Source organism: Uranotaenia lowii, chromosome 1 (genome assembly GCF_029784155.1).
Source record: "Uranotaenia lowii strain MFRU-FL chromosome 1, ASM2978415v1, whole genome shotgun sequence".
Lineage (NCBI taxonomy): Eukaryota > Metazoa > Arthropoda > Insecta > Diptera > Culicidae > Uranotaenia > Uranotaenia lowii.
The window spans coordinates 98,644,947-98,656,906 of record NC_073691.1 but is presented as its reverse complement, the minus strand read 5'-3'; the positions used below and the strand labels follow the sequence as shown (position 1 = coordinate 98,656,906).

The 11,960-nt window shown below is 38.2% G+C and overlaps 1 protein-coding gene across 1 annotated transcript; it reads left to right on the top strand.

The window, feature by feature from the left end:
* The first annotated feature begins 1,918 nt into the window (after window positions 1-1,918).
* On the top strand, window positions 1,919-11,498 carry LOC129737679 (uncharacterized). Its single transcript, XM_055728841.1, has 5 exons — window positions 1,919-1,926; window positions 3,131-3,285; window positions 3,344-3,439; window positions 3,782-4,835; window positions 11,045-11,498. The coding sequence occupies exons 1-4, from the start codon at window positions 1,919-1,921 to the stop codon at window positions 4,510-4,512; spliced, it is 990 nt and encodes a 329-aa protein (XP_055584816.1). The 3' UTR covers window positions 4,513-4,835; window positions 11,045-11,498.
* The last annotated feature ends 462 nt before the right edge of the window (window positions 11,499-11,960 follow it).

The following is an 11,960-nucleotide window of genomic DNA, read 5'->3' as shown; positions in this document are numbered from 1 at the left end:
ATTGCCCGAAGTGCAATCCGACCTGTTCCTGAAACTGCCCTGTTCCTGTTTTCATCCGGATCCCGTTACGTCGTTCCTGCATTAGTCCCCCAACGAGTCGACCACCGAGAAACGGCCGCAACGAGTTCATCGAGTTGAAAAATAAATGCGCAAGTACAAAATTAAAACCCAAAAATCTTACCATATTTTCTCTTCATTCATTAACCCCTAAAATTGAAGAACACGAAACACAAAAGAAACGTGAAAAGTTTTTTTAAATAAAAGTTATGTATGGTCTTTCTTCATCCAAATTGTTGCGTCTTAATTTAAAGTGCATTCCCTAAAATTCAAAATTATTCTTTCTTGTTGTTTGTTTCTGTTAAGTTCAAGTAGGTTTTAAAAGTCCGCCCAAGAATCATAGATTTACTAGTTGTTGTTGAATATTTCTCCGGTGATCACTTTTGTTTCCCTGTTGAGCTAGCGCAGGGAAGTAGGGTCTAAACGATTCTAACAACTCCCGATTAAGACCTCCCGATTAAGACTACCCGATCAAGACTACCAGATCAAGACCATCTTCAATCAACCATGACAACTCCCGATTAAGACTTCCCGATCAAGACTATCTTCAACCAACCATGTCAACTCCCGATTAAGACTTCCCGATCAAGAACATCTTCAACCAACCATGTCAACTTCCGATTACGACTTCCCGATCTAGACGAAATTCTCAAAAGCTATCTACCAACTTTGTCAAGACCACAAGCTATGAGATCACCATCTACCACGGTCCACACCCCAAAATACGCGTAGCGGAACCACAAATTACCCTCGCCTGAAATGGCGTCGACAGTTCAACTGTCCGATTCAGACTTGACCACAAATCACCAACCTCACAAAATGATACATAATGGATCATGCACAGTTGTCAAGGGGGTTGCCAAGGAAATATCAAAAGGAACGCGATCTGGAGGCGCGGTATAACCTCTATTCCGGGCCCTTGGTAATTAAGAGGATTAAATCCCTCTTTTCCTTAGACTTCTGTTGCTTTTAGTATAAACCAGTTAAGTTCCCACCTAAATTTCGTTTGTTAAGTTCTATTTGTAAGATCTAGGTTATTATCTCTATCAATAACCATTTGATTTTGGATTTTCGTATGCTGCTGAGGTGGATGTTATTAAGTGGATTGTTTTAAGGATTCGAAGGAGTTTCTTTCTGCCAGATATACTGGTAATTATCGACACATTTGCCATAACTCGTTGGCTTAGATTTGATTTGGATTTTGCCAAGACCCGTTGGCGTAGAGATATAGTTTATTGTCTTTAGTTTTGAAGATACTCACCACTGCAGGGTGACATTAGTACGAGGTTTCCTCGACACAGCAGTCGATTTCCATGTCTCCTTCGAATTCCTAGTGGCGTGATTATGAATTTTTCATGGATCCTGATCATGATCCATGAAAAATTCTACCAAAGCAGCAATGTTGTGTTGCAATTGAATTTATATTTTACTTTAATAGTCCCTAAACTGATATGATACGAGCAACAAGGCAACAACTTCTTTTAAATAACCCATCCCACACTAAAGCAACACTACCGTGTAAGAACATTGAACAGGCTTACGCAAGAAAGAAACCCATGCAGAAAATATTAAGCGGAAAAAAGTAAGCGTGTATGGGAAGAACTGCACTGAACCAAATCTGGCAATAAAATTTATAGGGTCAATCTAATAAATCTTAAAGTTCAGTGTGTAATAGAAGCTACTGATAAATCCAGTACAAAATATTGGAAATTCCATTGAATCTTAGCAGCTTGTTACAATCACTACCAATTACAAGAATTTTTCGATACATTTTAGCAGTTTGCAGTTAATATATTTTTTACAGAATAGCTATTCCTCCATTCAGTGTGCTTAAAATTCGTTATTTTTCAGTTTGAGTACAATGAGTTGGTAAGTTTATATGTTTTAAACCTCATAGAAATGGTTATAATTGTTTTAAATTGATTTTTTAGGAATAGATACGGTTGCTACGAGCTTCATCAATAATCCCTCCATGCAGAGGAAGCGAAAAAGGCATTCGATCTTTGACCAGTTGTTAAACAAATTGTTCCTCCGCTGGGAGGAATGGGAAATCACCTTAATTAGGGAATTGGATTGTTCTTCCCGGAAGAGATGGATGGAACTGCAATTTATTAAGGGTAATTTTTATGACTTACATAATCTTGAGCATTTTTATATAAAACTTAATTACGACTCCAGACATTCAATATCGTATGTTTTGGTCGGATGTGCTTTCGATTCTCTAACGTTACTGGATTGAGTCTCCTAGGGCCCGCCGGAGAATGCTTTCTATACCCGGAAAAAGTGCATGCCATCATCCAGCTAACAGAACATGACCGATTCTAAACAGGATTGAGGCGGAAACCAGGTCTGTTCTGATTTTAAATTGAAAGGTAAATTAGAATTTGATGGTTAATGTTAAGATAAACAGGTCTATAAACTGCTTTTCTTTTTTCAGATTGAAAAAAAAATTCCGTTAGGATCATCGACGAACTAACAGCTGACTCCAGAATTATGCACTCGGGAATGTGGCAGTGAAAAAGCAGGAGCAGGCGGAATCAAACAAACAAGACAAACTACGTCTCAAGTGTCTATTTTTTACCCGTTTACCAAGGATGCCACTTACTGAAACAAAATTTGATTGCATTTATAAATACATCAAATTTTAATTCAATTTTGAAGCTTAAGTTGCTTTACTGATCATATCACACACGCCAGCAATTGTATATCAATACAACTTAAAAAATAAAATCACAATAATGCCGAAAAATAAACAAAATACGAGCATATTTTATTACACTAATAAAACCATTCATTTCACTACCTTGAACAATAAATTTTATCAAATTGGCTCGCTTTAGAATTCATTGGAAAAAATATAAAATCAATCATTCGTCTAATGGTAAAAAGTATTGGATTTTCTTTTAGTGCGAAAACACTAGAATTCCCAATAAACCTTATAGCCAGATTTTGTTCAGTGTGTCAACGAGAATTCCCGCGTGGCAGGAGTGGAAAAAAAAGAAGAACGACCGAGTGAGTAAACGTGGTGAGGAAAGTGCGCGATTCTGGTGGAACGTTTTTTCACTCGCATCAGGACAAAGTCCGGGAAAAACGGGTCGACTATCCGGGGCGACGAACTTCCGCCGTATCCAAACCGGGATTTCGTTCGGAAAACGAGTGTGGCGTCGCGACTCCCGATAAAATCCGGACAGCGTCAGGAAGGATCCGAGACAGCGAGGTTAAGTTCAGGTAGGTGGAAAAAAGCATAGTACAAGCCGCCACCTAACCCTATAACCACCTGCAACAGGAAGACGGAACAACTCAAGGGCAGAGAGGCCAACTCCAGTCCAGGAACCGGGAAAAACCGCGCACAAGCGACCTCGGAAGAAACGTGGAACCACAGGTACGAATACAGTTGCCATAGAAGCATCTGGAAGTGGGCTAATTGATTAAATTTTCCCCAGAGCACTCCAACCGGAAGCCACCAGAAGGAACGGCCGGAAAAAAAAAGAAAAGCCTGCCCCTGGAAGGAAGCAGCAAAGCCACCAAGTAGCACAGGTAGGCCAACAATTCGCTACAGATTCTGGAAGTGTGAAACTGATTGTCTTTCTCCCCCCCTCAGGCAACTTCAGTCGGAAGACCACCAGAACGGGTGGAAGGAAGCAAAAGCAAAAGGGTCGCTTAGCGTAAGTTCCCGGCATTCATTCAAGGGGCGAGGAGGACTAATCCTTTGAATTCCCTACAGGGCCCTTTTTTCTTCCGCTATCTGTGCTGGCACCATCAGCACCACAGGCCTTTTATCCACAAGTGCGACGACCGACAGTACCAGCTACGGCCAGCGAGAGCCAATACGGTGTCCGGGAAGGCGCTAGCAGCGCAACAGGTGCTCCGAAAAGGAGTGTGGCAACCGGCAGCATCGGCGAGAGACGCGACAGGGTCGCGAGAGGCAAAATATCGCCCGGCAGAGGCTCCATCGGCACGGCAGGTGCTCTAAGAACGAGCGTGGTGACCGGCAGCACCGGTTACGCTCGACGAGAAACGCGACGGGGTCGCGGGAGGCAAACTATTGTCCGGCAGAGGTGCCGTCGGCATAGCAGGTGCTCCGAAAAGGAGTGTGGCGACCAGCAGCATCGGCGTGAGACGCGACAGGGTCGCGGAAAGCAGAAAATATCATCCGAAAGAGGCGCTAGCGGTGCGAGAGGTGCGCCAAAATCGAACGTGGCAACCGGTAGGATCGGTTACGCTCGGCAAGCAGACGCGACAAGGTTGCCTGAGGCGAGGCATTGTCCGGAAGAGGAGCCAGCAGCACAACAGGTGCGCCAAAATCGAGCGTGGTGCTCGGCAGCGCCGATTGCGCTCGGCAAGCAGACGCGGCAGTCGCGTGAGGCAAGGCATTGTCCGGAAGAGGCGCCAGCAGCACGACAGGTGCGCCAAAATTGTGCGCTGCGACCGGCAGCACCAGCTACTCTCAGGTGAGAGGCGACGAAGCGTCCGGAAGAGGCGCTATCAGTAACAAGGCGCGCTTCAGGATCAAGTGTGGGGGCCAGCAGCTTCGCTTGCACTCGAGCAAGACCCGACAGAGTCGCGTGAGGCGAAACAGTGTCAGAAGAGGCACTATCGGAATCAACACCATCGAACGCTGGGCTCAGCCATTTCGGTTGCGCTCCGACGAGGCGCGACAGGGTCGCGTGTGGCGGCCTCCGCCTCCTACGGAAGAGCAGCACTAGTGGAGGATCGCGCAAGCATGAGGCGACGCTGCGAGACGAGCAACAGGTCCCGGGTGATAACCCCAACGAAGCGTAAGTGAAAGCCTAATGACACACATGTTCTAGCTGGGAAAAGGGAGATTAAAAATGTTGCCCAAATAGAAAATTTAGCTCAAATTTTGAATTGTTTATTTATGTGGCACCGACCACAATCAGCCTCCATTACAATTTTCTGTCTATTTTTTTGTTGTCAGATTTTGTAGGTTCGCATGATGTATGTTTACACGCCCTGATCTAAAAAATATATCTCAATATAAAATTACATCGAAAACCATGTAAAACACGACAGATCCATTGTTTTCCTTTTTTTCGCGGCATAAGTTGTTTTGTTTTTATCCGAGATGGTGGTTTATTGTGCGAAAAGAAAAAAAATTCGCTTCCGCTGTTAATTTTGTATTAAAACCGAACCAAATTCTTTCAGAATTGAATTAAAAAATGGTACACTGTAAATTTTTGCCTCGATTTCCAGCAAAAAAAATTGCTGGAAACGTTCAGCAATCCAAATTTTTGCTGGAAACCAGCAATCGATTTTCAAATTGCTGGATTTTTCAGCATTCGGTTATGTGCTTGTCATTTTTGCTGAAAAATCAGCAATCGGTTTTCAAATTGCTGGATTTCCAGCAATTGATCTAGTTTGCTGGAAAATCAGCAATCGAGTTGTCAATTTGGAGTTTGTTTTTGTTTCGTACGCTGAAGTAAGGTGAGATTCTATTTTACGAATTTAGGTTAAATTAATTTAATTATTTTATTTTCCTCTATATTCTAGCAACCAGGCATCAAGTCAAGGGTAAGTTTTTATTGTACAGGTAGATATTCCATAGAAGATACTAATCAAAACTATTTTTACAGGTGGCGGATGATCAACACTGTGGCACAAAGCGGCCACCCCAGAGCCGGTTTTAGAAAGTTGTAAAAAAAAAGTTTTTTTTTTAAATAAATAAATCCCTTATTGAAAACGTGAGAAAATAATTGTTTTTATTGCTTATTATATGCACAACCAATATTAAACTGTAATTTTGAATTGAAATATAAATTTCATTCTAAATACTGCTGGTTGTGTTGAAAGAAATAGCTGGTTTCCAGCAATCTAGATTGCTGATTTTCCAGCAATTTGAATTGCTGGAACCAGCATTAACGTTTGCTGTTTTTTCCAGCAATTGAAATTGCTGGAAATTTTGCTGGAAAGTCAGCGGGACAAAAACCAGCAAAATTTTGCTGGTTTCCAGCAAAAAAAAATGTGCTGTGTAGCAGGGATTGAAAATTAAGCTCATTTGAGCGAGCTTCATAGCTCTTTATTTCCATAGCTCCGCTCACAAAGCAATCGACGAAGCTCCTATCGTTTTTGTCTCCGGAGCTTCGCATTGCTAAGCTCTTATTTGGAAGAAACCTTAGCTCTTTTTTTGCCTCGTGAGCCCGTTAGCTCATGCCTCCAGAGGAGCTTGAGCTTGTTGGCTCAACCGATTCAAATTCGTTGAGCTTGTTTTCACTGCTGCTGTTCGAGCTAACGCCTGCTTTTTTGTGCACAAGTGAAGTAACTAAAAAAAGGGCTTGTCGCATGGATTTTTAAAATAAATGTTGGACGGTTTTAGTAACTAGTGAAAGTTACCAGCACTTGTAACTATGAAATAGTAAAATTTACAATTTTTCGGGAAAAACGCCAAATGAAAAGGCTTCTTGCGAGGATAATTAAAATCAATGTTAAAGAGTTCTAGTTACTAGTTAAAGTTACCAGCACTAGTAACTGTGAAATAGTAAAATTTACAAACTTTCAGGAAAAACGCCAAATGAAAGGGCTTTTTGCGAGGATTATTAAAATTAATGTTAGAGAGTTCTAGTAACTATTTAAAGTTACCAGCACTAGTAGCTGTGAAATAGTAAAATTTACATTTTTTCGGGAAAAACGTCAAATGAAAGGGCTTTTTGCGAGGATTATTAAAATCAATGTTAGAGAGTTTTAGTAACTAGTAAAAGTTACAAGCACTAGTAACTATGAAATAGTAAAACTTACAAATTTTTAACACATAAACATTGATTTTAATAATCCTCGCAACAAGCCCTCATTTGGCGTTTTCCCGAAAATTTCAAAATTTTACTATTTCATAGTTACTAGTGCTAGTAACTTTTTCTAGTGACTAAAACTCTCTAACATTGATTTTAATAATCCTCGCAAAAAGCACTTTCAGTTGGCGTTTTTTCCGAAAAATTGTAAATTTTACTATTTCATAGTTACTAGTGCTGGTAACTTTAACTAGTAACTAGAACTCTCTAACATTGATTTTAATAATCCTCGCTAAAGGCCCTTTCATTTGGCGTTTTTCTCGAAAAATTGTAAATTTTATTATTTCATAGTTACTAGTGCTGGTAACTTTAACTAGTAACTAGAACTCTCTAACATTGATGTTAATAATCCTCGCTAAAGGCCCTTTCATTTGGCGTTTTTCTCGAAAAATTGTAAATTTTATTATTTCATAGTTACTAGTGCTGGTAACTTTAACTAGTTACTAAAACTCTCTAACATTGATTTTAATAATCCTCGCAAAAAGCCCTTTTATTTGGCGTTTTTCCCGAAAAATTGTAAATTTTACTATTTCATAGTTACTAGTGCTGGTAACTTTAACTAGTAACTAGAACTCTCTAACATTGATTTTAATAATCCTCGCAAAAAGCCCTTTCATTTGGCGTTTTTCCCGAAAAAATGTAAATTTTACTATTTCATAGTTACTAGTGCTGGTAACTTTAACTAGTTACTAGAACTCTCTAACATTGATTTTAATAATCTTCGCTAAAGGCCCTTTCATTTGGCGTTTTTCTCGAAAAATTGTAAATTTTATTATTTCATAGTTACTAGTGCTGGTAACTTTAACTAGTTACTAAAACTCTCTAACATTGATTTTAATAATCCTCGCAAAAAGCCCTTTTATTTGGCGTTTTTCCCGAAAAATTGTAAATTTTACTATTTCATAGTTACTAGTGCTGGTAACTTTTACTAGTTACTAAAACTCTCTAACATTGATTTTAATAATCCTCGCAACAAGCCCTTTCATTTGGCGTTTTTCCCGAAAAAATGTAAATTTTACTATTTCATAGTTACTAGTGCTGGTAACTTTTACTAGTTACTAAAACTCTCTAAAATTGATTTTAATAATCCTCGCTAAAGGCTCTTTCATTTGGCGTTTTTCTCGAAAAATTGTAAATTTTATTATTTCATAGTTACTAGTGCTGGTAACTTTAACTAGTTACTAAAACTCTCTAACATTGATTTTAATAATCCTCGCAAAAAGCCCTTTTATTTGGCGTTTTTCCCGAAAAATTGTAAATTTTACTATTTCATAGTTACTAGTGCTGGTAACTTTTACTAGTTACTAAAACTCTCTAACATTGATTTTAATAATCCTCGCAAAAAGCCCTTTCATTTGGCGTTTTTCCCGAAAAAATGTAAATTTTACTATTTCATAATTACTAGTGCTGGTAACTTTAACTAGTAACTAGAACTCTCTAACATTGATTTTAATAATCCTCGCAAAAAGCCCTTTCATTTGGCGTTTTTCCCGAAAAATTGTAAATTTTACTATTTCATAGTTACTAGTGCTGGTAACTTTTACTAGTTACTAAAACTCTCTAACATTGATTTTAATAATCCTCGCAACAAGCCCTTTCATTTGGCGTTTTTCCCGAAAAAATGTAAATTTTACTATTTCATAGTTACTAGTGTTGGTAACTTTTACTAGTTACTAAAACTCTCTAAAATTGATTTTAATAATCCTCGCTAAAGGCTCTTTCATTTGGCGTTTTTCTCGAAAAATTGTAAATTTTACTATTTCATAGTTACTAGTGCTGGTCACTTTAACTAGTAACTAGAACTCTCTAACATTGATTTTAATAATCCTCGCAAAAAGCCCTTTCATTTGGCGTTTTTCCCGAAAAATTGTAAATTTTACTATTTCATAGTTACTAGTGCTGGTAACTTTAACTAGTAACTAGAACTCTCTAACATTGATTTTAATAATCCTCGCAAAAAGCCCTTTCATTTGACGTTTTTCCCGAAAAAATGTAAATTTTACTATTTCATAGTTACTAGTGCTGGTAACTTTAACTAGTAACTAGAACTCTCTAACATTGATTTTAATAATCCTCGCTAAAGGCCCTTTCATTTGGCGTTTTTCTCGAAAAATTGTAAATTTTATTATTTCATAGTTACTAGTGCTGGTAACTTTAACTAGTTACTAAAACTCTCTAACATTGATTTTAATAATCCTCGCTTAAGGCCCTTTCATTTGGCGTTTTTCTCGAAAAATTGTAAATTTTATTATTTCATAGTTACTAGTGCTGGTAACTTTAACTAGTTACTAGAACTCTCTAACATTGATTTTAATAATCCTCGCAAAAAGCCCTTTCATTTGGCGTTTTTCCCGAAAAATTGTAAATTTTACTATTTCATAGTTACTAGTGCTGGTAACTTTTACTAGTTACTAAAACTCTCTAACATTGATTTTAATAATCCTCGCAACAAGCCCTTTCATTTGGCGTTTTTCCCGAAAAATTGTAAATTTTACTATTTCATAGTTACTAGTGCTGGTAACTTTAACTAGTAACTAGAACTCTCTAACATTGATTTTAATAATCCTCGCTAAAGGCCCTTTCATTTGGCGTTTTTCCCGAAAAAATGTAAATTTTTCTATTTCATAGTTACTAGTGCTGGTAACTTTAACTAGTAACTAGAACTCTCTAACATTGATTTTAATAATCCCAACAAGCCCTTCCACAGTTCCTGGTGCATAAAAAAGCCGTTGGCTCACGCAGCACCACAATAGCAAAGTCAATACACATCATTTGGCTCAAGTGTTTCAATTTTGCTGAGCCAGCAAGCTCAAGAAATTTCGGCTCCTTGAGCTAACAAACTCAAAGCAAAATGCAAAACCTTGTCTCCTAGAGCCAGAAGAGGTATGAGCTTAATTTGAGTATTTATTGGTGGGCTAGGATTGGCTCCAGCTTTCTTCGCTCTCGAGCTGCAAGAGCTTTGATGCTCAGCCGCTTGAGCAAGAGTATTTCAATCCCTGCTGTGTAGGTTACAGTTATAGACGAAATGAAAAAAATGGAACTTCAAATTCTCTTTCGATTGCAGGAATTGCAGTTTTATCACTGACCATACTGACTGGACACTCGATTTCGTTTTCTGGATAATTTTTCCAACAGTACGCAATGTCGATTCCAGAGTGCGCATCGATCGATTTGAAGAAATGCTATCCCAGTTAGGAAATGCCACCCAACTTTAAAACAAAAACACGCAATTTCTACGATAAAATCGGACTAAATAGGACCATTTTTCCGACAGGGCATTTTTTGTCAAATTTGTCAGGTTCGCCACCTGCCGTCGGTATTGCGAACCTGCAAAATCTGACAACAAAAAAATAGAATTTAAAAAAAGATTTGTAATATTAACGGTAATATGTTTTGAAATTTACATCATTGTGTATTTTTACACGACGGTTTATGTCATCCGTTTTCGTGCATTGTTTTCGATCTAAATTTACACGCCTCAAAAATTACATTGTTGAGAAAAATACACCGTGGTAGAATTTTATATCAAAATCGATGTTCCGTTTTCGTGCATCGTTTTCGATCTAAATTTACACGATTTTTTCTTGCTGTGTGGGATAGCATTTCTTCAAGTCGATCGATGCGCACTCTGGAATCGACATTGCGTACTGTTGGAAAAATTATCCAGAAAACGAAATCGAGTGTCCAGTCAGTATGGTCAGTGGTATTAATATAACTTAACAATCATTTTCATTTTAACAGTAAACTTCATCTTAATATCTAAATCTTTAACAACCACTTAAAATTTTGAAATCACCATAGTTTTCGAAGTAACCGTGAAATAAATTGTTAATTCATGATTTTTCATAGTTGCCAAATATAACGGAAACATGGTCGCACAGTAATTTTCTTGTGATTTTTATCGTTACAGTATACTGTATACAGTATACCGTATACAGTATACTGAACTTTATAAAGTTCAGGATAAAATAAAAATCCAAACCATAACGAACATTGCTTGAACTATAGCATTTTTTGCATATTTCTAAATATTCGTGTACAGATTTATGTTTTGAACGCGTGCATTTTTGTCAACACTTTTTTGTGGTCAGGTTTCTTATAAAATCTCTGGTGCTGATGGTGTTTTTGACTTATGTTCTATTACCTGTACTTTGAAAATACATTCATTTATTTTATTTTTCCAGGTGCTGTTTCACGGCTTCAGCTACAGGCGTACTGTTGACAGAGCTTCCGGCAAAATCCTACCGATTGATAGAAGCGGCAGTGGAAAACAAGCCGTCAGGAATGTATCTGTTATGTTCAAAACAAGCGTGTAACAACTTTCGGTAAAATGGGAAATGGGAGTTGTTTTTGACATTTCTTACGCACACGTGCTGAGCGTGTACAGATGAGACGGGCCAATTAACCTCTAAAACTCTCGGTACAAAAAACGGGCAACTGGTCGACAAACATGGTCGATTTCGAGGTTAATGTTCCCAAAAATGAAAAGTGTTTGTGAAACAACCAGCATAATATCACGAACACTACTAGCGGCAAATAGGACTATTCAGAGCAGATTCTCTCTGAGAATCATTCGAGCCAGGGACCTAGAAATGTACTCAACAGGATTAATACAATCACTTCTCGTTTGGCTTGCAACCTGTGCACTGGTGTTTCTTTTATTTGACACTAAGTCACATCCGTCCTTGAAACCAATTCAGTGGATATAAAAGTGGCACGAGGATTAAATAAGTATTTTTCACCAAAGTAGTGATTTTTTTTTATCACAGCGTGCATAATTTTCTCGTGATTTGGCTAAAAGTAGTGTGATTTAAAGAAAGCGGCACAAGTTTCTGGAAAAAATACGGTTTTTCGTCAGAAAAGGAAGCTCAGTGTGGATAAGTTAGTGCGATTTTTTTTTTTTCGCAAAGCGGTCTGTGATTTTAAATCTTTAACAATCGGCATTCCGAAGTCTAATGTCACATTAGTGATTTTTGTTACTCTAACTGTGACAATCAAGTGAAAATTGCAAAATTTTTGGCGATATCACGCGGTCACGGCTTGGGTACGCCATTTTGTTTGGTGCCTTTTCCAGCAACACGAGGTTGGTTATTCAGCGCC